This window comes from Theropithecus gelada, chromosome 10, assembly GCF_003255815.1.
Source record: "Theropithecus gelada isolate Dixy chromosome 10, Tgel_1.0, whole genome shotgun sequence".
NCBI classification, from domain to species: domain Eukaryota; kingdom Metazoa; phylum Chordata; class Mammalia; order Primates; family Cercopithecidae; genus Theropithecus; species Theropithecus gelada.
The window spans coordinates 67964093-67992010 of NC_037678.1; the positions used below are offsets into that span (position 1 = coordinate 67964093).

Below are 27918 nucleotides of genomic sequence, written 5' to 3' on the forward strand. Positions count from 1 at the left end.
ATTACAAATTGTTTGGGCATATCACACTTCCCATCAGTGAGATGCAGCGGCATAGCTGAGACTGGGTGGTCATCAGTCTTTGGGGAATATGTCCAGAAGGCATTGAGAACAGGAACATGCCTTCTTGCCTCAGACACATCTGAACTCTTCTATGTTATATGAATCCCAGGGTCTTTGTATACATTTATTGCCTTCTTTCTGCAAACTGGGGACCTGCAGGCTGAATTTGGCCTATAATGGGTTTGAGTTGCTATGCAGTGTCTTAAACAAAAGTCTGAATTTAAATGCCTTTAAAGAGGGCATCTGCTCTGCAGTTTGGCATTGTTGACAGGACTCTTGCTATCTTATACCAGTCCACTTCTATTCTCTACTACCTGCCTGACCCCTAAAGGCATAGGAGTTTGCGTTCCCTGAGTAATAAATTTGGTTTGTGATTGTGTTATGGGCACTGTGTGTGTCCTGGCTTTCCCTCTTCACCATTCTGTCACATCAACCCCAATCTGTCTTATCATTAGTGCCTTTTGGACTGCTGCCTCCAGCTTCTAGACTCTGTAGCAGCCATGCCCTTAACTGTTACCTTTGAGAGGCTGCTGTATTGTCTATGCTGTCCTCTTTGGTATTTACTGTCTGGTGGGCTGATTTTAAAGATAAAAGACATCCATGTCATAGCCCTGACATCAACAGGCTTTTGCAGAAATTATGATTTTCTTAATGTGGGAACCCCAGACTGAATGTGAAAAATAGGAACCTGCTATATTTGACTATATAGTCTAAAGGACAATTGAACCATAGAAATGCCATATGTTATTGGCTTTATAAAGGTCAAGAAGGTACTCGGGCCTAAAATAAGAAAGGATTTTTAAAAAAATCTTCAAAACTGGATTCTACACATTGTATTCGTTGATACCATGGAAATCTTTGGCCAGAAGACATTAATTAGCTATTGAGTACTGAGTTTGACCCACAAAATTTGATAGCTGCTCTATGAAAATGTTGAGTCAGCATTTCTTTTGACCGCCAGAGCCAATTGCTCTTATTCCTACACCTTCTTAAAACCTCCCCAATGTACTCTTCATGCAACAATGGAATAAATCTAGTTTGTAGAACTGGAATTGTATCCCATATATGCACAGCTGTATGCCCACTTTTTCCCACAGAACTACCGTTATTCTTGGTTTGCGTATCTTTTTTTTTTTTTTTTTGAAATGGAATTTTGCTCTTGTTGCCCAGGCTGGAGTGCAATGGCGCAATCTTGGCTCACCACAACCTCTGCCTCCCGGGTTCAAGCGATTCTCCTGCCTCAGCCTCCCAAGTAGCTGGGATTACAGGCATGCGCTACTATGCCCAGCTAATTTTGTATTTTTAGTAGAGACGGGGTTTCACCATGTTGGTCAGGCTGGTCTCGAACTCCTAACCTCAGGTGATCTGCCCGCCTCGGCCTCCCAAAGTGCTGGAATTACAGGCATGAGCCACTGCGCCTGGCCAGTTTGTGTAACGTTTTATCTTTTCTGATTGTAAGGTTTTGGTTCTAAAATGCCAAGTAAAATCTTCACAAAAAAGAGAATAATTTGAGATGTTGCCCTCTGCATATCTAGAAGACATTGTCCTTCAGGGTTCTTTTTCCAAAATTATTATTCCTGAGGGCTATGCTTCCGCCTTCCTTATTCTCCAACTGTGGATTCATGGAAAATATTTCTCCAAATAGAGATTTGCATGTAAGAAAGTTAAGTGCAAATTAATATCCATAAAAACTTCAGTGCCCTAATTTTATTTTCAATGTGTATATCAGCTTCCATTAACTCCTACTGTTTATTAAACTGATTTACATCTGAAGGGCAATTTTAATTCAGTTGGTTTCCCCCAAAGGATTAATCCTGAAGGATGTGGCATAGTGTATGGAGCCAATGAATTAGAATAATTTTAAATTTCTCTTTCTTAAGGAACTGAATCCTAGAATTTTATATTTTACTTCTGTTGAAAGAATAAAAAGGCTGTCTTCAATGCTGTTATTTTCAATAAAACCACATCTTTAAAAAAATTATTCCTATGCTAACAGAAGAAGTGAATCCTAAATGCTTTACTTCATTCACAAGTACATTGAAATATTGATTATGACTACAGAAGATCTGAATCTTGGGTAGACAGGCACTTGCTGTTGATGGAGTTTTTCTCATTTCATCTGAATGTTTGGCTGGTAATAGACACAGCCATTTTCAGTGCATAGCACAGAAAATCAGGCTCTTAGTACAGTCATGGCTCATTCAGACCCTACACACCAAGGAGCTCCAGGTTTTTTGATGCTTTGCTTTTTGCTTCCTTAAGCACTGTGCCCCTTTTGCTTATGTCAAGTAATGAGGGGCTGCCCCCTGCCCCAGGAGTGGGCGTGCCTGAGCTGTTTGTGCATAGTCTGTGCCACCTAGATGAGTATTGCTTAGCTATACTCTAAAGGTAGCAACATTTTCTTGCTGAAAAATCTAACTTCCCTGATTTGGGGGGCTTGTTTTAGGTTATCCTTCTCAACCAGTTGAACAGAGGCCACTTCAGCAGATGCCTCCTCAACTCATGCAGCATGTGGCACCCCCACCACAGCCACCACAGCAGCAGCCACAGCCACAACTGCCTCAGCAGCAGCAGCCACCACCTCCCAGTCAGCCACAGTCTCAGCAGCAGCAGCAGCAGCAGCAGCAGCAACAAATGATGATGATGCTCATGATGCAGCAGGATCCCAAATCAGTTAGGCTTCCAGTCTCTCAAAGTGTCCATCCTCCAAGGGCCCCCCTGAACCCCGACTCCCAGAGAATGCCCATGCAACAGAGTGGCAGTGTGCCTGTCATGGTCAGTCTGCAAGGACCTGCCTCCGTGCCACCATCACCTGATAAACAAAGAATGCCAATGCCTGTGAATACTCCTTTGGGAAGCAATTCAAGGAAAATGGTCTATCAGGAGAGCCCGCAGAATCCTTCCAGCTCGCCACTGGCTGAGATGGCCTCGCTCCCTGAAGCAAGTGGCAGTGAAGCACCATCTGTCCCAGGAGGCCTAAACAACATGCCTTCACATGTAGTACTTCCCCAGAATCAGTTAATGATGACAGGGCCAAAACCTGGACCATCGCCCCTTTCAGCAACTCAAGGTGCAACTCCCCAGCAACCCCCTGTAAATTCCCTGCCCAGCTCTCATGGCCACCACTTTCCAAATGTGGCCGCACCAACCCAGACATCTAGGCCCAAAACACCAAACAGAGCCAGCCCCAGACCCTATTATCCTCAGACACCCAACAACCGCCCTCCCAGCACAGAACCTTCAGAAATCAGTCTGTCACCAGAAAGACTCAATGCTTCCATAGCAGGACTCTTCCCTCCACAGATTAATATTCCTTTACCTCCTAGGCCAAATTTAAACAGGGGCTTTGATCAACAAGGCCTAAATCCAACAACTTTGAAGGCCATCGGGCAAGCACCTTCAAATCTTACCATGAATCCTTCCAATTTTGCTACCCCACAAACTCACAAATTAGATTCTGTGGTAGTGAATTCTGGAAAGCAGTCTAATTCTGGAGCAACAAAACGGGCAAGTCCAAGCAACAGTCGCAGGTCTAGTCCTGGGGCCAGTAGGAAAACCACTCCAAGCCCCGGGAGGCAAAATTCAAAAGCCCCTAAACTTACTCTGGCCTCTCAGACAAATGCAGCCCTGTTGCAGAATGTGGAGTTGCCGAGAAATGTATTGGTCAGTCCCGCTCCTCTGGCCAATCCCCCTGTACCTGGGAGCTTTCCTAACAACAGTGGGCTGAATCCTCAGAATCCTACTGTGTCTGTGGCTGCAGTTGGGGGTGTTGTTGAGGATAACAAGGAGAGCTTGAATGTGCCTCAGGACAGTGATTGCCAGAATTCCCAGGGTAGGAAGGAACAGGTAAACATTGAACTAAAAGCAGTCCCTGCCCAAGAAGTTAAAATGGTTGTCCCTGAAGATCAATCCAAAAAGGATGGGCAGCCTTCGGATCCTAACAAACTTCCCAGTGTCGAAGAGAACAAAAATTTGGTGTCTCCTGCTATGAGGGAAGCACCAACATCGTTAAGTCAACTTCTTGACAACTCTGGAGCTCCCAATGTGACGATTAAACCCCCTGGGCTTACAGATCTGGAAGTAACACCTCCAGTAGTTTCTGGGGAGGACCTCAAAAAAGCATCTGTCATTCCCACACTGCAGGATCCGTCTTCTTCTAAAGAACCCTCTAATTCCCTAAACTTACCTCACAGTAATGAGCCGTGTTCAACCCTTGGGCATCCCGAATTGAGTGAGGTCAGTTCTAACGTTGCACCAAGCATCCCTCCAGTAATGTCAAGACCTGTTAGCTCTTCCTCCATTTCCACTCCTTTGCCCCCAAATCAAATAACTGTATTTGTCACTTCCAATCCCATCACAACTTCAGCTAATACATCAGCAGCTTTGCCAACTCACTTGCAGTCTGCATTGATGTCAACAGTTGTCACAATGCCCAATGTGGGTAGCAAGGTTATGGTTTCTGAGGGACAGTCAGCTGCTCAGTCTAATGCCCGGCCTCAGTTCATTACACCTGTCTTTATCAATTCATCCTCAATAATTCAGGTTATGAAAGGATCACAGCCAAGCACAATTCCTGCAGCCCCACTGACAACCAACTCTGGCCTGATGCCGCCCTCTGTTGCAGTTGTTGGCCCTTTACACATACCTCAGAACATAAAGTTTTCTTCTGCTCCTGTACCGCCTAATGCTCCCTCCAGTAGTCCTGCTCCAAACATCCAGACAGGTCGACCTTTGGTCCTTAGCTCACGAGCCACCCCTGTTCAGCTTCCTTCCCCTCCTTGTACGTCTTCTCCAGTTGTCCCTCCTCATCCCCCTGTCCAGCAAGTGAAAGAATTGAATCCAGATGAGGCTAGCCCTCAGGTGAACACCTCAGCAGATCAGAACACTCTTCCCTCTTCACAGTCAACCACAGTGGTTTCTCCCCTTTTGACCAATAGTCCAGGGTCCTCTGTCAACCGGCGAAGCCCAGTCTCGTCTAGTAAGGGCAAAGGAAAAGTGGACAAAATTGGCCAAATTTTGTTGACCAAGGCGTGTAAGAAAGTTACAGGCTCTCTTGAGAAAGGGGAAGAACAATATGGTGCAGATGGAGAGACTGAAGGCCAAGGGCTAGACACCACAGCTCCGGGGCTCGTGGGAACAGAGCAGTTACCCACAGAGCTGGACAGTAAAACCCCAACGCCCCCAGCACCCACTCTGCTAAAAATGACCTCTAGCCCCGTGGGCCCGGGCACTGCCTCAGCAGGACCCAGCTTACCTGGCGGTGCTCTCCCCACCAGTGTACGCTCGATAGTAACCACTCTGGTACCCTCCGAGCTCATCTCCGCCGTACCGACCACAAAAAGCAATCATGGTGGCATAGCATCTGAGCCACTTGCGGGTGGCCTAGTGGAGGAGAAGGTGGGATCCCATCCAGAACTTCTACCCAGCATAGGTATGTACTTGGGGCTTCATCATCTCTTTGTGTCAGTTTTTTGATGACCTAATCCCACAAGAGAAAGCATGACTCGTTTTTTACTTGGAGGAGAGTGGGCTAAATGGAAGTAGTTTTATTTATTGAAAGTACGTTGGAAAATATGCTTTTAAATCCCATGTTAAGTTTGCATTCATTAAAGAGAGCTAAGGGCCGGGTGCGGTGGCTCCCGCCTGTAATCCCAACACTTTGGGAGGCCAAGGCGGGCGGATCACTTGAGGTCAGGAGTTCGAGACCAGCCTGGCCAACATGGTGAAACTCCATCTCTACTAAAAATACAAAAATTAGCCAGGCATGATGGCACACACCTGTAATCCCAGCTACTCAGGAGGCTGAGGCAGGAGAATCGCTTGAACCTGGGAGCAGAGGTTGCAGTGAGCCGAGATCACGCCACTGTACTCCAGCCTGGGCAACAGAGCGAGACTCTGTCTCAAAAAAAACAAAGAGAGCTAAGGCTCTCAAAACAAAGAGCTCCTGAAATAATGACACCTTTCATTTATATAAAAGTTTTTCAATTTACAAGGAAGCATTTTTACATATGTTGTCTTGCATCATCTTTATACCAACCATATCAGATATTTTTAATCCCATTGTATGGGTGAGAAGATTGAAGCTCAAAGAAGTTCAGTGTTTGTTCAGAGTCTATACTGTGAACCTCCCATTTAACACTGTACCTTACGTGTGAACAGCAGCTTCTGCAGATTCTCTTTACCAGGGTGAAGATTTGCTCATGACTTTCAGAACAATGGGTCCTCATTCTCATTGTACTCTATCTCAGGAACCATTCTTTTTTTGTCTGGGCTACTCTAGAGGAGAGCTGGAAGAAAACTGGGTTTCATGATAGTGGACACGGCAGAAACAAAGTGGTCAAGAGCCTGTAGGCTTGGGTTGGTATTATAACACCAGCATTTACCAGCTCTGTGGACTTGGGCAAGTTACTTGACCACTCCAGACTTTGGTTTCCTCCTTTGTAATATGGAACAATAATAGTTGTAAGAATTCAATAAGGTAGTACATATAACATTCTTAGCACAGAACCTAGCATATAATTATTCAATAAGTGGTAAAAATTGTTATTCCCAGTTTCTTTTTGATGTAATCTCTTTGTTGATTGGTGCATTCCATTTGTGTGTATCTAGTTGAGGCTATTTCCTATGTACTGTTAAAATGGGCTAATGATGGAAGCATAGGTGTCCTTACAACCGCCCCTCCTTCCCTTCTTCCCTTCCCCTACATGTTCCTCCTCCTGTGAGGCTTAAGTGAAGAAGCTCTATTTCCTCAGAGTGGAGTCAGTCACACACTGCTAGAGCTGAGAAAGACCTTTGCAATATCCTAGGCCAGCTAATTAAGTGCCTATCTTATTTATGCAGCTAAAATGCTTCGAGTGCCTACCACTGAGTGGTAAGCACCCAGGTGGAGAGGCAGAAAGAACACAAGCTTCAGGGTAAGATCAGAGTTCAAATTCTAGCCCACTGGTTACCAGTTACAGTTGATACATTCCTTAACCTCTCCTAAGCCATGTACTTCACTTGTAAAATGGAGATTGTACATTCTACCTCCCAGAATTTAGGATTCTGAGAGAGGACTCAATGAGAAAATTTGTCAAGTGGCCAACACACTGCCTCACACCGAGCTCTGGAAAGGTTAATTCCCCTTCTCTCTGCCTCTTCACCTCAGTGTTAGAGATATGGGGGCAGGATAAAGGCCTTCAAGGAGTTTGCTGCTCTTACAGGAGACAGTCTTCACAAGACTGGGTGCTTATTCTATCTTGTTCTAGTTCTGTTGGTGTAGATGAACCTTAATAATTAAAAGGGAACCTGCTGTAAATTAAGTATATCCTTCACTATTAAATATTTCCACTTCTCCTTTCAGGAGACTTTTCCCTCTAGTATCAAGAGAAAAATGATGAAGTAATTAGAAATTTTTTTTATCTGGATCATATATTATACTAGAGAAATATGTGGGCCTTGAGGAGATGAACCACACTTGGAAAAAGTTCTCAATTTTAGTTAAGAATACCCACTTTGCTTATAAGTGATTATTTCTATTCTTTTTCAAGGGACTTCTGTGCTTTTACTTTGAAAATGTGAGAAATTGGCCAGGCGCAGTGGCTCATGCCTATAATCTCAGCATGTTGAGAGGCTGAGGCAGGTGGATCACTTGAGCCCAGGAGTTTGAGACCATCCCGGGCAACAAGGCAAAACCCTATCTCTACAAAAATATATATATATAAATTAGCCGGGCATGGTGGCATGCACCTGTGGTCCCAGCTACTCAGAAGGCTGAGGCGGGAGGATTGCTTGAACCCACGAGGCGGAGGTTGTGGTGAGCCGAGATCCTGCCATTGCGCTACAGCCTGGGCGACAGAGCAAGTCTGTCTCAGAAGAAAAAGAAAAGGAAATTTGAGAAATGAACACTAAAGTTAAAAGTAGAAGTTAAGATATAGTTTTAAGGTTTATCAGATGAGCATCCAAAATAAATTCTTATACATAAATGCCTAATTTACTGCTTTAATAAGCAGGGAGGGAAATATACAAAATTCAGTTTCCACAAGAGAGTAAAACGTATTGTCGCAGAGTTTAGCTAGGATTTTAGACTGAGGTGTCAAGATGTGACTGTGGCATACCCACGCCATAATCTTTACTGTATCTTCCAGGATGGTTCCCTTCTAGAGTGCATTATGTATTTTATTCCATTCCTTAAGGGCCTAAGTTCTCTGTGTCCTTTGAAGCCTGATTCTGATGTTTCTCCCTTTAATGTGCCTTCAGATTTCTCAACCTAGAAGTGCTAACCCTTGCTTTGGACTTTTGTAGTATTTTATACTTTGTGACTCCTTCATATGACATCAGAGTGCACTCAAGTGCACCACATGTATGTATCTTATCTTTAATACTAGACTGAGTTCCTGATGTGCAAGAGGATGTAGTTTGGTCTCTCAGGGTACCTGGCACAGTGTCTTGCCCCTAGTAAGTTCTTCGCAACTATTTGTTAGATAAGTAAATAACATATGAAATTTATTTATTTATTATGTATGAATTGAATGCCTGCTTTATGCCCATCACTTTTGCTGAGTGCTGTAGAAAAGTACAAAACTATGTGACCATTTCCACTCTCATGGAGTATAGTCTTTAGGGAGTAAGACTAGATTTTTTAAATGCTGAGGGGAATGTATAATTGTACCTCTATGGTTTGGGTTGCCTACTAAGGTATGCTTTGGGACTTTTTCGAGTAGTGTTCAGAACCTGACCTCAAGAAACAGAAAATATGAGTGCTGTGTTCTTATAGCCATCTCCTTCCCTTATTATTATACATACCAAAAGGAAAAGCTTATACCCCTAAATGGTAGTCATTGGTACTGAGTGTTATGGTAATTAATTTTTTTAGTAAGTCTTAAAATGTACTTGTGGCCGGGCGCGGTGGCTCAAGCCTGTAATCCCAGCACTTTGGGAGGCCGAGACGGGCGGATCACAAGGTCAGGAGATCGCGACCATCCTGGCTAACACGGTGAAACCCCGTCTCTACTAAAAAATACAACAAAAACTAGCCGGGCGTGGTGGCGGGCGCCTGTAGTCCCAGCTACTCGGGAGGCTGAGGCAGGAGAATGGCGTAAACCCGGGAGGCAGAGCTTGCAGTGAGCTGAGATCCGGCCACTGCACCCCAGCCTGGGCGACAGAGCGAGACTCCGTCTCAAAAAAAAAAAAAAAATGTACTTGTAATTTCGAGGCCAATTTTGAGTACTGCCCTCTAAGAGTATATTGTTTCAGCAGTTACTTAGCCCTTGATTAGGTTAATGCTTTCTTTTTGTTTAGAAAAGAAAGTAAAAGGTCTGTAATTTTTTTTTCCTTGCCTTAGCCCCTTCACAGAATTTAGTCTCAAAGGAAACTTCAACCACAGCACTGCAGGCCTCTGTTGCCAGACCAGGTAAGGTGTACTTTGGAAAAACATCTTGGAGTGGGATGGGTTACATGTGAAGGAACTACTGCTGTCCTCAACGTCATGTGTTCTTATGCCAGGAAGTAGCTGGAACTATTTTATCTGTTTGTTTCAGAGCAGACTTTGGTTGAGCAGCAGAGCTTGTGCAGTTCTACTTGAGATTATTTTCCCCCTGACCAGCTTGCTCTCTTATGCATTCATAGTGTCAGCTAAGGAACTCAAGAAGGGCATCTCTGTGCCCATTGTCTGCCACCCAGCCATGGGTTTCTGTTGCAGAGTTTTCCCTGTTCTATGACCCTGGCACCCATGGTTGGCAGCTGAATAACTGGCATATGGTGACTTACGGGGCTGGCAAGCATTAATGCACTTTGTAATTTTATTATCATGACAGTAGTGGAGTCTTGTTCATAGAGTCTCTGCCACAATGTGGTAGCCATTCCTCCAGGGAGGCAGTCATTTCAGTCACCTCTGGGTGGCATTAAGTTTCTCCCTGTGACCGATATATTGTAAATAGCACAAGGGATGATAGTTCTGGAAGTAGGAGCCCATGGTAATCTGACAAATAACTGCTGTGGGATCAGGATCAGCTCAGAATACATGAGGATGATGGCAGTAACAGCCCTTGGTTTGCCTTTACACACTGGAGGCAGATAAATATCAGATATGGTACAGTTTAGTCTCGCCTGATTCTTTGTCACTGTAGATCACTGAGGAGTTAAAAAAAAAAAAAAAAAAAAAAAGTCTGACTGGTTCCCACAGAGGTAAGAATCTCATTGAAACTACAATTCACATACTTGACAAAGTAAGAAAAAAAAATAGTAGCCATGCTTAATTTTGTGAATCTGAGCCAATAAAAGTAAGGTATAGTTTGTGATTATTTTAAAACCTACTTCAGAATGCTACATCCTATGTGATGGATAGGACTTTCTACTGCGCACTCTGAATAAAATCAGGCCTCTGAAAGTAGTGTGCGAGCAAAAAACATTTCAGTCACCCAGAGTCTTTTTTTTTTTTTTTTTTTTTTTTTTGAGACAGAGTCTTGCTTTGTCATCCAGGCTGGAGTGCAGTGGTGCGATCTCTGCTCACTGCAAGCTCTGCCTCCTGGGTTCACACCATTCTCCTGCCTCAGCCTCCCGAGTAGCNAGTCACCCAGAGTCTTTTTTTTTTTTTTTTTTTTTTTTTTTGAGACAGAGTCTTGCTTTGTCATCCAGGCTGGAGTGCAGTGGTGCGATCTCTGCTCACTGCAAGCTCTGCCTCCTGGGTTCACACCATTCTCCTGCCTCAGCCTCCCGAGTAGCTGGGACTACAGGTGCCTGCCACCACGCCTGGCTAATTTTTTGTATATTTAGTAGAGACGGGGTTTCATCATGTTCGCCAGGATGGTCTTGATCTCATGACCTCGTGATCCACCTGCCTTAGCCTCCCCAAGTGCTGGGATTACAGGTGTGAGCTACGGCACCCGGCCCAGCCACCCAGATGCTTTCTTTGTTGCCATTGCCCACATGATACCTGACATCATGTTGATATTTGAGAAGGGTAGGAATGGAGCACATTTTTTAAAGGAGGGGTCATACAGCAAAACTCATTTTTGGTAAGAAAAGGAGTAACTATAAAGAGAAAAGGAATTCCATTTCCTGCCCCAACCCTACTCTAGAAAATAGGATTTACCATATCATTTTTCCCCCTTCTCACAGTAATTGGCTGAAGAATCCTGTTCCATTTTGAAGTTTGGTATAAATGAATCTCCTTATCCTTAATATCCCTCAGAGCCACTGATTATCTTCATTGAACTTTCTTGATCTCTACTTATGAATCAGCAGTGATAGTGTTAAGATTCTCAAAAGCATCAAACTTTCTTGTTTTAAAAGAGGAAACTAGGCCAGGCGCGGTGGCTCACACTTGTAATCCCAACACTTTGGGAGGCCGAGGCGGTCAGATCACCTGAGGTTGGGAGTTCGGGATCACCCTGACCAACATGGAGAAACCCCGTCTCTACTAAAAATAGAAAATTAGCTGGGTATGGTAGTATGTGCCTACAGGTACACATGCCTGTAATCCCAGCTACTCTGGAGGCTGAGGCAGGAGAATCGCTTGAACCTGGGATGCAGAGGTTGTGGTGAGCTGGAGATTGAACCATTGAACTCTAGCCTGGGCAACAAGAGCAAAACTCTGTCTCAAAAAAAAGAGCAAACTAGGCTGGGTGTGATGACTCATGCCTGTAACCCCAGTGCTTTAGGAGGCTGAGATGGGGGGAATGATTGAGCCCCAGGGGTTCAAGATCACCCTGGGCAACATAGCAAAACGCCATCTCTACAAAAAATTTTTAAAAATTAGTTGGGCTTGGCATGCATGCTACTTGGGAGGCCGAGGTAGGAGGATCATCTGACCCCAAGGAGTCCAGTTGAGGCTGCAGTGAGCTGTGATCCCACTGCACTCTAGCCTGGGAGACAGAGTGAGACCATCCCCCCAAAAATAAAAATAGGCCAGGTGCAGTGGCTCATGCCTGTAATCTCAGCACTTTGGGAGGCCGAGGCGGGCGGATCACTTGAGGCCAGGAGTTCAAGACAAGACTGGCCAACATGTCTAAACCCTGTTTCTATTAAAAATACAAAAATTAGCTGGGCATGGTAGTGTGTGCCTGTAGTCCCAGCTACTTGGGAGGCTGAGGCAGGAGAATTGCTTGAACCCTGGAGGTGGGGGTTGCAGTGAGCACCACTGTACCCCAGCCTGGGGGACAGAGTGAGACCCTGTCTCAAAAAAATAAAATAACAGTATGAGCACCTCTTTTGACTTGAGTCGTTTTCACTTTTGAGCACACATTACCTGAGTTTATATCTTCCAGCCAGGCCAGCAAAGTAGCAGAGACTCAGTGAATTGGTGTCTATTTCTTGTGGATGGGTTTTCAGGCTTTGTGGGTACAAATACAGGAGGCTAAACAGCAATGAGAAGCAAAGATTCCCTTCTTCTTTTTTTTTTTTTTTTTGAGACAAAGTCTTGCTCTGTCACCAGACTGGAGTGTAGTGGCGCGATCTTGGCTCACTGCAATCCCCGCCTCCTGGGTTCAAGCAATTCCTTTGCCTCAGCCTCCCATTAAAGATTCCCTTCTACTAGCACCTTGCATTAAAGGCAGAGTAGTCCAACCTCCTTACATGGAAGGCTGCATCAACCTGATCTTCATAGCAATAATAATAGCTAATAACATTGAGTTATGACTAAGTGTCAGTTGCCATACTAAAATTTCTACATGCATTATTTCATCTTCTTAACTTTGAAGTGAGTAATGTGGTTATTCCCATTTTTTAGATAAGGCATTGAGCACAGAGATGTCAGGTAATTTACCCAAGGTTACATGGCTAATAAGCATTGAAGCCAAAATTTTGAACCAGGCACTCTAACTTCACTGCCTTTAAGGTTACCATGTAATTAGTAGAGTAGGTTAGACATATATACTGAGTAATGAGGTGCTGAATTCCCTCAATGGGGGAACAGGTGTAGGGCTATGGGAGGCCAGAGGCAAGATAGATCACTGTTCTCTGGTACATCAGGGAAGGCTTTTGGAAAAGATGGAACTACCTAAAGGCACATAATAGAGAAAGCAAATGTTTTTCTGCTGGTGCTGAGGAAGAAGTGCCTGGCAAACCCAGAGTGTGCTCATTGATGCAAAACGCTGTGAGACGAATTACTGAGATTTTCCTTGCTTGGAGGGCATTGCTGGGAGGTTGAGAAAGAAAGGAATAGAATGGGGTCTAAAGGCAATATCTGAAAGCAAAGCACTATGCCCTCTAACACTCAGTGAGGAAGTCCTTTTGAGAAGAATGCATCCTTAATAGATATTCAAGACATATTTGAAGATTGCTTTTTTTAAAAAATGCCAAGAAGGTGGAGATGTTTTAAAATGAAAACAGTCTCTTCCACATGAGAGGAAGAGACTTATTTTGCTAACCTGGTTGTAACTGGATGAGATACAAACGAGGAAGGGTGAACTTAGTTCTATTAATCCAAACAGGTTATTTCACAGTGTGGCGTAGAAATAAAAATAGACCAAGTGTCTTATGTCTCAAATAAACCAAGTTGTATCTGTGCCAGCTTTGTCTCCATACCATGTAGGGTGAGAATCCTTCTGGGCACAGGGACACTTTAGCCTAAATAGGGCATTCAGAATTCTTGTATACTCTTAGCTTCTCTCCGTGGCAGCTCCCACATTTCATTTCTATCCTTTACATTTTTTTACAGAGCTGGAGGTAAATGCTGGCATAGTCTCTGGACAAAGGTAAGATGATCATTTCTGCAGACGTAGCATGAACACAGCATAAGCCTCTTTGAAAGGTATCAGCTTTCTCAGTCTTTAAACCTCTCTTCACCTTGTCCTTTTCCTTCACTCTCGCGCCAGTCTGTTTTTACTGCTAACGTAGAGAGATGTCTTGAGTCCTAATCCCTCAGAGGTAACATTTCTCTTAATAAAACTTGGAGGCTAAGTTTCTACCTTTTATGGTTGTTTTCAAAGCTGAATGAGGTAACACGTTCAGCACTCAGCATAATGAGGAAATAGTAAATGTTCAATATATGGGAGCTGTTGTTACCATTGATATTAATAATAGTCCTTGCAACTGTCTTCTAAAGAACAGTTGTTTGACCCTCAAGGCGAAAGAAGGAGAAAGCCAGGCAGGATCTGACCTAAAACCTGTGCTTTTTTCTGTTACACTGTGCTGCTCCACATAACCCTTCAAAATGAAATACATCTATGGCTTCAACTTCATTAGCTCTATGGAGAGGAATATTACCATTTTCCAAAAGTCATGGCTTTTTTTGGAGGCAGTCTTGCTCTGTCACCCAGGCTGGTGTGCAGTGGCACGATCTTGGTGCACCACCACGCCCAGCTAATTTTTGTATTTTTAGTAGAGATGAGGTTTCACCATGTTGGCCAGGCTGGTCTTGAACTCCTGACCTCAAGTGATCCACCTGTCTCAGCCTCTGGGATTACAGGCGTGAGCCACCATGCCCAGCCTTGCCTCTTTTAGTGTAGGAATGCAGTGGATAATATTTTAAAGAACTTCTCATAATTGTACAGCAACTTCATAAAACACTTTCACAATATTTTTTTCATTTAATCTTAATATCATCCCTGTGAGGAGGTTAATAGCCACCATTTATTTGAATGTTGTTCCGTGCCATGCATCCTTAATAGTTTGAGCTACAAGCGCCCTAGATGTATTATCTCATCTAGTTTTCACAGTATCTATTAGGAAAGTAAATTCTGTTTTATAGATGAGGAATCTAAAGCTCAGAAACGTTAACTAAATTCCCCAAGGTCACAGAGTTAGTAAATGGTGAAGGTTAGATTCAAACCCAAGCCTTCTGACTTCAGAGCCCTGACATTTAACCTATGTATTGCAGCAGACAAGATGGGATTTATAGATCAAGAGTCTAGAACAAGGCTGGGCGCAGTGGCTCACGCCTGTAATCCCAGCACTTTGGGAGGCTGAGGCGGGCGGATCATTTGAGGTCAGGAGTTTGATACCGACCTGGCCAACGTGGTAAGACCCCGTCTCTACTAAAACTACAAAAATTAGCCAGGCATGGTGGCGCATGCCTATAATCCCAGCTGCTTGGGAGGCTGAGGCAGGAGAGTAACTTGAACCTGGGAGGCGGAGGTTGCAGTGAGCCGAGATCATGCCACTGTACTGCAGCCTGGGCGACAGAGTGAGATTCTGTCTAAAAAAAGAGAGAAAAGAAAAAAGAGTCTAGAATGGCCAGGCTCGGTGGCTCACACCTGTACTCCCAACACTCTGGGAGGCCAAGGTAGGCAGATGGCTTGAACCCAGGAGTTTGAGGCCAGCCTGGGCAACATAGTGAAACCCTGTCTATACAAAAAATTAGCTGGGCATAGTGGTACGCGCCTGTAGTCCCAGCTACTTGGGAGGCTGAGGTGGGAGGATCACCTGAGCCCAGGGAAGTCGAGGTTGCAGTGAGCCGTAGTCCTGCCCACTGTACTCCAACATGAGCAACAGAGTAAGACTCTATCTTTAAAAAAAAAAAAAAAAAAAAAGAGTCTAGAACATAGAGCATTAAATAGCATAGTCAATAAATGCATAGCTAAGACTTGACCCTTGTTCATCTCATTCCAAATTCATTGCTACTCCTACTATACCACTCTGCCTGTCTGGTTTTATTTGGATTGGGCTAATGTTTGAATTCATCTGCATTTCTCAAACATGCACCAGCGATTTGTCTAGAGAAAGAAGCTAATTAGACCAAAAATGCCTTTGGGGTATTTGTTTCCAGCGATACCTGAGCATTGACCATAAAAAACAGGATAGTCTTGCTGTGGCTTTTGTTTTGCCAGGAGAAAGAGGCACTTTCATTAGGAACCATCTAGCCAGGTACAGTGGCTCATGCTTGTAACCCCAGCATTTTGGGAGGCCAAGGAGGGAGGATTGGTTGAGCTCAGGAGTTGCCCAGCCTGGGCAACATAGGGAGACCCTGTCTCTACGAAAAATTAATAAAAAATTAATTAAAAATTAGCTGGTCATGGTGGCACTTGCCTGTAGTCCCAGCTACTCAGGAGGCTAAGGTGGGAGGATCACTTGAGCCTGGGAGGTCAAGGCTGCAATGAGCCATGATTGCACTACCCACACTCCAGCCTGGGGAACAGAGTGATATCCTGCCTCAAAAAAAACAAAAAAATTCGGCTGGGCATGGTGGCTTATGCCTATAATCCCAGCACTTTGGGAGGCCGAGGCGGGCGGATCATTTGAGGTCAGGAGTTCAAGACCAACCTGGCCAACATGGTGAAACCCCGTCTTTACTGAAAATACAAAAATTAGCTGGGCGTGGTGGCGCATGCCTGTAATCCCAGCTACTCAGGAGGCTGAGACAGGAGAATCGCTTGAACCTGGGAGGTAGAGGTTGACATGAGCCGAGATCACACCATTGCACTCCAGCCTAGGCAACAAGAGCAAAACTCCATCTCAAAAAAAAAAAATTTTTTTTTAAAGAATTTTCTTTCCTCAGAAGCTTTGACCATTTTCTGGGCTCCTAGCCAGAAAGTCGTCTTCACTACCTCTCAAAGGAGGTGTAAATCCCTCTGACTTGTAATTCCACCCCAGCTTCAGCCTCACTTCTCCTTGACTTACCTTGGCTTATGGTTGGGTGTGGGGTAGCTGTTATACATAAAACTATGGGAGTGAACAGTGTGGCCCAGTTCCCAACCACGGTGCTACTAGCAAAGGGTCCTCTGGCAGGAGTGAACAGTGGAAGGGTAGGGATAGTTGACAATCAGGTTATGGTCTGTGTCCTTAAGAAGCTTACAGTTAGGCCGAGACGGGCGGATCACGAGGTCAGGAGATCGAGACCATCCTGGCTAACAGGGTGAAACCCCGTCTCTATTAAGAAATACAAAAAAAAACTAGCCGGGCGAGGTGGCCGGCGCCTGTAGTCCCAGCTACTCGGGAGGCTGAGGCAGGAGAATGGCGTGAACCCGGGAGGCGGAGCTTGCAGTGAGCTGAGATCCGGCCACTGCACTCCAGCCTGGGCGACAGAGCGAGACTCCGTCTCAAAAAAAAAAAAAAAAAAAAAAAAAAAAAAAAAGAAGCTTACAGTCTAGTTGAAGGCACAAAACATTAAAATAGAACATGATGTACATTCTGATGGGTGCTCTAGAATGCCAGATAAAGACTGTGAACCCAAGACACAAAAGAGACGGCTGTACTTGGGAAATGAGGTCATGGAAGACTTCCCAGAAGAGGCAGCCTTTTGACCAGTTTTGTTTTGCTTTGTTGCATTATTTGTATTTGGTACATGTCTTACAAGCAAATTTAATTGTCTAAAGGAATTTTTTTCTAATAATTTTAACATGCATTTTTGAACCATGAAAGTGTAAAAAGGTTATTAAAGAAAACCAGAAATTCAGATCAGAGAATTACAGAGAAGAAAATAACTTACCAGTAAACCAGTATTCCTACAACTCAACTAGTAGTTCATCTACTTCTAGTCTTTTTCACACAGTATGCACCCAAATATATTGTGTCAGATTTATGTGTATAGGGCTGGGCGTTGTGGCTCACGCCTGTAATGAGTTGGCACTGGGCTGTGATCGTGCCACTGCACTCCAGCCTGGGTGACAGAGCAAGACTCCATCTTAAAAACAAACAACAACAACAAAAGATTTATGTGTATATAGCTCATATTTATTCATATGTAGTTACATATATACTCAACATATATAACAATGAAAATGGAATTATACTGTTCATTATGTTGGTAAGTTTTTCCCACTTGGTAATGTGTCGCGAATCGTTTTTGTCATTAAATAATCTACAACATGATTTTTCATGACTCCATATGGATGTGCCATGATTTAGCCAACTAATCTACTATCGTTAGGCATTTAGGTCTTCTGTTTTCACTAGTACAAATAAAATGTGTTTTTTTTTGTTTTTTTTTTTTTTTTTTTTTTTTTTTTTTGAGACGGAGTTTCGCTCTGTCGCCCAGGCTGGAGTGCAGTGGCCGGGCTGGAGTGCAGTGGCCGGATCTCAGCTCACTGCAAGCTCCGCCTCCCGGGTTTACACCATTCTCCTGCCTCAGCCTCCCGAGTAGCTGGGACTACAGGCGCCCGCCACCTCGCCCGGCTAGTTTTTTGTATTTTTAGTAGAGACGGGGTTTCACCATGTTAGCCAGGATGGTCTCGATCTCCTGACCTTGTGATCCGCCCGTCTCGGCCTCCCAAAGTGCTGGGATTACAGGCTTGAGCCACCGTGCCCGGCCCAAATAAAATATTTTAACTTCCTTATGTGTGGAGCTCTGTAAAAAGATTTGTTTCCTTAGGCACCTAGAAATGGGATTGCTGAGTCAAGGGTTACACCAGAGTTTCTCAGCCTCAACATTATTGAGCTTTGGGGCCAGATAACTGTTGTGTGGGGCTTATGTTTAGTGGCATCCCTGGCCTGTACCCAAAAGATTCCAGTAGCACCCTTCTCCTCAAGTTGTGACAATCAAAAATGTCTCCAAACGTTGCTAAATGTCCCCTAAGAAGCAAAATTGCCTCCTTTTGAGAACCGCTAGGTTACACAATTTACACTCCAATTAGGAGTGTATGTAAATGTTTTTGTTCCTGTATCCTCAATAACAGTGAATATTACCAATTTTAAATCTTCATATACTAAGAAAAGGGGTTTGGGGTGGGGACAATCAATATACCTAGCAGTATCTTGTGAATTATCCCCATACTGTGGCTTCTAATATGCTGTTATCTGACTCTACCAGGATCATTAGTAAATGCCAATATATGTTAATAATTTCCTAGGTTTATATACTATTTTGAGTTATTAGCAATTTTCAGACATATTAAAGACCTTTTTCATGATTCTAAAAATTTACAAAATCCAAAATGTTGTAATTTTTGAAGGGGACTATTCCTACCTTAGGAAAATGGATGAGGGGCCTGGTGCAATAGCTCACACCTGTAATCCCACACTTTGGGAGGCCGAGGTGGGTGGATCACTTGAGGTCGGGGTTTAAGACCATCCTGGCCAGTGTGGTAAAACCCCATCTCTACTAAAAAGACAAAAATTAGCAGAGCATGGTGGCACATGGCTGTAGTTCCAGCTACTCGGGAGGTTGAGGCAGGTGAATTGCCTGAACCCAGGAGGTAGGAGTCGCAGTGAGCTGAGATAACACCCCTGCTCTCCAGCCTGGGCGACAAGAGTAACACTGTGTCTGAAAAAAAAGAAGAAAGAAAAGAAAAAAGGATAAGAAAATGGGTGAGGAATTAGAGGAGTTTTGTTCCAATTTTTTTTATGTCTTTTACCGGTTTTTCTACAATTTCACCAACATTATGCTTTACTATTTTGTTTTTACTAATGTAATAAGCTAGACTCGCTTTTAAACCCCCAGTAATATAGAAGGCAATAGTGCTTATTGCCCCAGGTTGAACTGCTTTCTCTCCAGAATAACTATATAGTTCTTAGTCTCCTACTTTACAAATGAAACTATCTGAAGAGCCCGTTTTTTGTGTGGCCTGATTCCCTCACCTGCTTGGAAATTTTTTGCTTCTGTCAGCAGTGAGCCCAAAGAGATAGTTGAAAAGTCCAAAATCCCGAGCCGAAGAAACTCCCGAACTGAAGAGCCAACTGTGGCTTCTGAAAGTGTGGAAAATGGACATCGTAAACGATCTTCTCGACCTGCGTCAGCCTCCAGCTCTACTAAAGGTTAGCAGTGGGATGTGGGTGCTATTTGTGGGTCAAATAGAGGAATAGAGTCCTTATCACAGCAGCAGAAGACTTTGTTCTTCATCTTTGCTTCTGTTCCTGAAGTCTGTCAAGTGTCTTTGTCTTCTACTACTTGTTTGGTCCTTTATTTGTTCATTTAACTATGTGTTCTCTGTGTGTGTACATAAGAGCAACAAGCACTGCTGGAAAAAAGAACATAACAGGGCAGATTTATTCCACTGGTTTTTGTTGTTGTTGTTTTTTGTTTGTTTGTTTGAGACAGGGTCTCACTTTATTGCCTGGGCTGGAGTGCAGTGGCACAATCACAGCTCACTGCAGCCTTGAATTCCTAGGCTCAAGTAATCCTCCTGCCTCAGCCTTCCAAAGCTGGAATTGCAGGCATGAGCCACCACACCTGGCCTTGAGTCCACGTTTTTTTTGTTTTTGAGATGGAGTCTCATTCTGTTGCCCAGGCTGGAGTGCAGTGTCAATGATTTCGGCTCACTGTAACCTCCACCTCCCAGGTTTGGGTGATTCTCCTGCCTCAGGAGATGACAGGTGCGTGCACCACGCGTGGCTAATGTTTCTATTTTTAGTAGAGACAGGGATTTATCATGTTGGCCAGGCTGGTCTCAAACTCCTAACCTCAAGTGATCTGCCCGCCTCAGCTTCTCAAGTGCTGGGATTACAGGCTGAGCCACCACGCCCAGCTCATTCCACTTTAAATTCATGATCACCCACTTCAGATAGGTCCTGAATATGGCCCAGCTATCTTTCCATGTTTCTGTGGTCAGCTCTCTTTCCCACTCTCTACTCTTTTTAAATCTCTGGTCCACACTTTCTCCCCCTTTCTCGGTAGAGACCCTGACCTCTTCACAGAGAAAGTAGAATTCCCTTCCCAGCCATTAGATGGTGACCTTCCTCAAACTTTGATCCTGAGTCACCTTTTCTCTTCAAATTTGTATTTTCTCCCTAATAGATCTCAGTCATGCCCCTCTTCTTTAGTTACAGCCTTTCACAGATGACTTGTAAATTTGTATTTCTGTTTCTAGTACAGACCCCTAGAGATCTTAGACAACTGCATGCACATCCTTATTGGAACCTCAGACTCAACATGTCTAAAACCAAACTTGTGATTTTCACCTCCAACAGTGAGGTCCTCTGCCATTGTTCCTCATCTCAATAAATGGCACCACCATCTATCCATTAGACAAGTTCTCCTTGATACCTCTTTCCCTCACCCTTATATCAAATTCATCACAAAATATTGCCCATTTTATCTCAGGTGGCCCTTTTCCATCTTCACTACTACTTACTAGCTTAAAACCCTTCAGTGATTTACCATTGTAATTAGGATTAAAGTCCAGAAGCTTCAACCTTGCCCACAAGCTTCTGTGTGGTCTCGGCCCTGTCATCTCCCAGCCTCATCCCACTTTCCTTGGCAAGTTGGACATGCCATCCTCATTCCTCTCATCACAAGCCTGTGCATATGTTGCATGCAGCTACTGCAGGGAGTGCTCTTCTCTCTGCCCACCTCTCTTCTCCTTAACATCCCACCCTTCCTACTTATCTTAGCTCAGTTGTCACTGCTGTGGGGAATCACAGCACCAGGTTCTTCTTCATAATACCACAGCTATAACTTTATGCCAGTTTGTGACATAGGTAATTAGTATGTATACTTGGTTAGGGCAGGAGATTATGTCTGATTTTGCTAACTACTGTATCGCTGGTGCCTAGTATGGTGCCAAATACAGAGATGTACCAATCAGTAATTATCAGATGAATAACCGTCTATCAAATATGTATTAAATATTTACTACATGTCAGGCCCTGAGGTTATTTAGTGAAAAGACAGAGTCTCAGCCAGGTGCGATGGCTCATGCCTGTAATCCCAGCACTTTGGGAGGCCGAGTTGGGTAAATCACCTGAGGTCAGGAGTTCGAGACCAGCCTGACCAACATGGTGAAACCCTGTCTCTGGCCGGGCGCGGTGGCTCAAGCCTGTAATCCCAGCACTTTGGGAGGCCGAGACGGGCGGATCACAAGGTCAGGAGATCAAGACCATCCTGGCTAACACGGTGAAACCCCGTCTCTATTAAGAAATACAAAAAACTAGCCGGGCGAGGTGGCGGGCGCCTGTAGTCCCAGCTACTCGGGAGGCTGAGGCCGGAGAATGGCGTGAACCCGGGAGGCGGAGCTTGCAGTGAGCTGAGATCCGGCCACTGCACTCCAGCCTGGGCGACAGAGCGAGACTCCGTCTCAAAAAAAAAAAAAAAAAAAAAAAAAAAGAAACCCTGTCTCTACTCAAAATACAAAAATTAGCTGGGCGTGGTGGTGGGTGCCTATAATCCCAGCTACTGGGGACGCTGAGGCAGGAGAACTGCTTGAACCTGGGCGGCAGAGGTTGCAGTGAGCCGAGATTGCATCATTGCACTCTAGCCTGGGTGACAGAGTGAGACTCCATCTCAAAAAAAAAAAAAAAAAAAAAGAGAGTCTCTGTTTTCACCACGTTGAAAGACGAATTCTAATACTCTGTGTTAAATGTTAAATGCTATGATAGCAAAATTACATGGCACTGTAAGAGCATATAGCTGGGATACCTTGCTCTTCTGCCAGGTCAGAGAAGGCTTTCTGGAAAAAAATGACATGACATTTAAGCTGAGGCAGTGACCAGATTATTCTCTTAGGAAATGTGCTGAGCTTGAATAGTTCAGTTTGGGTAAGGTAAGAGCTGGGATCCTGGCTGAGTACCTGATACCAGCAGGACTGCTGAGAAACGGTCAAGTATCATTGGGATGCCAGCCTAAAGACCAGGTAGATTCTGGTGCACCCACACTAGACACTAGACACGGATCTGAGGACTCAGCTGCTCTTGGCAGGTTATGTCTCTAGGCAAGAATGTCACGATGCCTCACAAGAGCCTCTGGGAATAGGGCAGAGGTCATATACAGGTAAAATTGAGGTGTACAAAGTACCATCACCATACTCAGCCTGCTGGAGAGTTAAGCGGCAAAAGTGAGAGGGGCCTTCTTTCTTTTCTAGTAATACTGTCAGGGTCCTGTTAGGTATCCTAACTTTAGGCGGAGATATGAAGCCAATAACTTCCTTCCTCCTCCCTGGGAATCATCTCTAGGCAGAAACTAGTTTGGAAGGAAGCACACTTTTCAGTATATTGAAGTACTAAACTTAAAGCATAAAAGGGAACATGCCTAGAGTTCTGTGGGAAAATCTGCTTCCCCTCAGTTCTGCATGTTCTTGTAGCCTTTCACTTTCCCAAAAGAGCAGGATCTTCTAGGCTATAGAATATGGTATGTAATTACCTTTAAAGCGGGGAAAAGCTATTGGCCTTTAGAGATGTCACACACCAGATTTTTGGAACCTTGACCTCAGCCCAGAGCCTCAAGTTACTAAAGGTGTTATTTACAGGGCACCAGAAAGAATCTAAGAAGCAGCTGGGACAGTTAAGAAGAGATGCTCAAACTAGAACCGCTCTGTAGAGAACTACCAGCCAAGAAGAGATGGAAAGCTAGAACCTGTTTTTAGGGGGTATTGGGGGTGGGGAATAAGCCTGTACACTTAAACTGAACCTTGTCCCACCGTGGCGGTGGTGATGTTGGAATGCCTGGCACATCCTTGCTTTGAGGCTTAGCAGTTGGCTTAGAAGAGGCCATAATGACTCTCAGGCTTTGTGTTCTTGCATGGAGGGGTACTAAGTGTCTCCCTAAAGAATGGCATAGCTCTGGCCAGCCCCTGGAATCACAGTCATGTATAGATACCCACATCAGTCACAAGACCTCAGGCCATCATTCTCTAACTGTCCCTGGTTAAGTTACTGTGTATGAGTAGAAAAACAGACTCAGTTTCTCCTGCTATACTCTCACAACACACTTCTGACACCAGATGTAAGGTGTTTTTTTTCCCCACACATCAAGCAAGCAATCAGTCCTGCCTCAGACACCAGCTGGGTGTCCTCCAATTCAATTCTGACACTATCTGCCTGGAGATAGTATCAGATCCCCAGGTTTGAGGGCTCAGTCCCACAAGACTGCTGCCCACTTCCAATGCCAGGTACAAGCCCCGGGTTGTTTTACCTGTGCTTCTGACTAGCTGGCTAAAAATTGGAGTTTCCATGAAACCCTCCTAACTGGGTTCAGTTAATTTGCTAGAATGGCTGATAGCACTCAGGGAAGCATGTTTACCAGTTTATTATAAAGCTTTTTCTTTTTTTCTAGTTTTGTTTTGTTTTGTTTTGTGACAGAGTCTCACTCTGTTGCCCAGGCTGAAGTACAGTGGCACGATCTCAGCTCACTGCAACCTCCACCTCCCAGGTTCAAGCGATTCTTATGCCTCAACCTCCCGGGTTGCTGGCATTACAGAGGCTTGCACCACCATGCCTGGCTAATTTGTGTGTGTGCGTGTGTGTGTGTGTGTATTTTTTTTTAGTAGAGATGGGGTTTCGCCATGTTGACCAGGCTGGTCTCGAAATCCTGACCTCAAGTGATCCACTTGCCTTGGCCTCCCAAAGTGCTGGGATTACTGGTGTGAGCCACTGTGCCTGGCCCTTTTTTTTTTTTTCATTTGCAGGTTCTCACTCTGTCACCCAGGCTAGAGTACAGTGGCATGATCATGGCTCACTGCAACCTTAAACTCCTGAGCTTAAATAATCCTTCTGCCTCAGCTTCCCAAGTAGCTGGAACTATAGGTGTGCATCACCACGCTGGGCTAATTTTTTAATTTTTTTGTAGAGATGGGGTCTCCCTGTGTGCCCAGGTTGATCTTGAGCTCTTGGCCTCAAGTGATCCTCCCACATTGGCCTCCCATATGAAAGATTTTTTTTTTTTTTTTTTTTTTTTTTTTGAGACGGAGTCTCGCTCTGTCGCCCAGGCTGGAGTGCAGTGGCATGATCTTGGCTCATTGCAACCTCCATCTCCCGAGTTCAAGCAATTCTTGTGCCTCAGCCTCCCAAGTAGCTGGGATTACAGGTGTGTACCACCACACCCAGCTAACTTTTATATCTTTAGTAGAAATAGGGTTTTACCATGTTGACCAGGCTGGTCTCGAACTCCTAACCTCAAATGATCCACCTGCCTCGGCCTCCCAAAGTGCTGGGATTACAGGCGTGAGCCACCATGCCCAGCCAGTTTTTTTGTTTTTTTTTTTTTTTTGAGACAGGGTCTCACTGTGTCACCCAGGCTGGGGTGCAGTGGCACTATCATCACTCACTGCAGCCTCAGACTCTTGGGCTCAAGCAATCCTCCCGCCTTAGCCTCCTGAGTAATTGAGACTACAGGCACACACCACCATGTCTAGCTGAAGTTTTAATTTTTTGTAGAAACAGGACTCACCCTGTTGCCCAGGCTGGTCTAGAACTCCTGGGCTCAAGTGATCCTCCCACCTTCGCCTCCCAAAGTGCTGGGATTACAGGCATGAGCCACCATGCCCTGCTGATATTTTAAAGCAGTGGTCCCCAATTCCCGGGCCGTAGACTGGTTGGTAGTGGTCTGTGACCTGTTAGGAACGAGGCCACATAGCAGGAGGTGAGTGGTGGGCAAGTGAGCATTACTGCCTGAGCTCCATCTCCTGTCAAATCAGAGGTGACATTAGATTCTCATAGGAGTGTGAACCCTACTGTAAACTGTGCATGTGAGAGATAGAGGTTACGTGGTCCTTATGAGAATCTAACTAATGCCTGAGAATCTGAGGTGGAACAGTTTCATCCTGAAACCATATCCCCCCAACCCCCAGTCCGTGGAACAATTGTCTTCCACAAAACCAATCCCTGGTGCCAAAAAGGTTGGGGGCCACTGTTTTAAAGGATACAAATGAACAGCCAGATGAAGGGATACATAGGGCAAGGTCTGTATGGGTCCCAAGTGTAGAAGCTTCCATCCGTGTGGAGTTGGTGCACCACTCTCTTAGCAGGTGGATATGTTCTTGTTCAGCTTCTGGGAAGCCCCTGAATTCAGTCCTTTTGTGGGTTTTGTGGGTTTTTTTGTTCTGTTTTGTTTTTTGTTTGTTTTTGTATGGAGGAAGAAGGGGAAGGGGAGGTAGGTCCCTTTTGGATTTTTAGTGGGGCTTCATTACATAGGCATGATTGATAAAAGAGTTGGCCATTTGTGATCAACTCAACCTCAGAGCTGTTTCAAGAACTATGGGCAAAAAGCCAAATATTTTAACAAAAGATTGCTCAGTCACTTAGGAAATTACAAGAGTTACAGGAGCTATGAGCCAGGAACGTGGGACAAAAACCAAAAATTATATATCATAGTATCACAGTTACCTTTTAAATCAGAAATTAGTACTGGAGCCCTTTTGGTTTTTCAGTATTAAAGCTCTTGGAGCCAAATTAAAGAATAATTATGCATATTTTTGGCCTGTATATTGTATCCAAAAATGTGAACCAAGTTACAAAATAATTTACTGTGATTGTATTTAAACCCATACCCAGAATGTGATCACAAAATATCAAGCTGGTTTCTAAAATGGATGCACCTCAAATGTGGGGACATATGCAGTGCTGGGTACCTGAAATATGAATGAAGTATGTTCCTGCAGAATCAGCACTTTTTAAAGTTTTGAGGGGGAAAGGAGGCTGCTTCTTTTTGCATTTAATAAGAGTTTGGTCATACATATCATATACAAACAAAATCAGAAACATACTGTGTTTTTCATGAAAATCTCTGAAGCTGAGAAACACTATGAGCGGTTTGTAATTAAAAGTGTTGCTGTTTTTGTATTGTTGGAGAACCAGTGACATTAATCATGCTCCTGCTGTGAGAGCTGAGTTTGCTTACATCATGCTGGCCAAGGCCTGCCAGACTGCCAGATCAGAGCAGGTGGGATGGATGATTTCTGGGCAAGTCCAGGAAGGCCCTCATGGTTTTTGGTCATGCTTTGATCCACTGTTTTGGTTGGTTGGGTCACTTATAATTACACAAAAATTAGCTACCACAAATCACTTTTTAAAATTGCACCTGATCAGATGTGTTGTTTACAAACATGCAAATGAGTAGTTCTCCTTCCTGACATGGTGAATTTGCCACAAAAACACAAATGATTTTTCTAGTTTTCTTTTTTTTTCTGAGACGGAGTCTTGCTCTGTTGCCCAGGCTGGAGTGCAGTGGCGCTCTCGGCTCACTGCAAGCTCTGCCTCCCAGGTTCATACCATTCTCCTGCCTCAGCCTCCTAAGTAGCTGGGACTACAGGCGCCCGCCACCACGCCCGGCTAATTTTTTGTATTTTTTAGTAGAGACAGGGTTTCACTGTGTTAACCAGGATGGTCTCGATCTCCTGACCTCGTGATCCTCCTGCCTCAGCCTCCCAAAGCTCTGGAATTACAGGCGTGAGCCACTGTGCCTGGCTGATTTTTCTAGTTTTCTTTATCATTATTTACTCCTCCATTTAGAATAGTTTTTGTTATATTTTCACCTGGGAAAAAGGTAATTATTCGGTGGCTCATGCCTGTAATCCCAGCACCTTGGGAGGCCGAGGCGGGCGGATCACGAGGTCAGGAGATCGAGATCACAGTGAAACCCTGTCTCTACTAAAAATACAAAAAATTAGCCGGGCGCGGTGGTGGGCACCTGTAGTCCCAGCTACTCAGGAGGCTGAGCTAGGAGAATGGAGTGAACCCGGGAGGTGGAGCTTGCAGTGAGCCGAGATCGCGCCACTGCACTCCAGCCTGGGCGACAGAACTAGACTCCGTCTCAAAAAAAAAAAGTATTTTTTTAAAAGGTAGTTGAAAACATGAAGTTCAAAGCATAAGTTTGGAACGAGGAAAATATGTTAATTTAAGGAAAGTTCAGAGCAATCTGTAATTATCAGCAGCCCTGGGTGTCCCCCTGACAGCAAAGTAGGTGATAGCCCCACCCTACCCACAGCCAGTGAAGCAACCGTCTAAAAAAACACAGGGTATACCGATATACTGAATTAAAGCAGAAGTATTATTGTAGATATGCAAGTGAACATATATTGATAATGTCGTGGGAGAAAACCCTGAAGAGTAACCACCTGAAAGTGTACTCTAGTAGCTTCATTTAGAAACCAACCATGGCCGGGCGCAGTGGCTCAAGCCTGTAATCCCAGCACTTTGGGAGGCCGAGACGGGCGGATCACGAGGTCAGGAGATCGAGACCATCCTGGCGAACACAGTGAAACCCCGTCTCTACTAAGAAATACAAAAAATAGCCGGGCGAGATGGCGGGCGCCTGTAGTCCCAGCTACTCGGGAGGCTGAGGCCGGAGAATGGCGT

At 44.5% G+C, this 27918-nt stretch overlaps 1 protein-coding gene across 1 annotated transcript in view; it reads left to right on the plus strand.

The window, feature by feature from the left end:
* Positions 1-27918, plus strand: part of NCOA6 (nuclear receptor coactivator 6) — a 120021-nt gene that overhangs the window by 87830 nt on the left and 4273 nt on the right. Inside the window, exons 11-14 of the mRNA XM_025398598.1 lie at positions 2507-5491; positions 9383-9451; positions 13697-13733; positions 19520-19668. Of these exons, the coding sequence (XP_025254383.1) occupies positions 2507-5491; positions 9383-9451; positions 13697-13733; positions 19520-19668 (3240 nt within the window). The remainder of the gene's footprint in view (positions 1-2506; positions 5492-9382; positions 9452-13696; positions 13734-19519; positions 19669-27918) is intronic.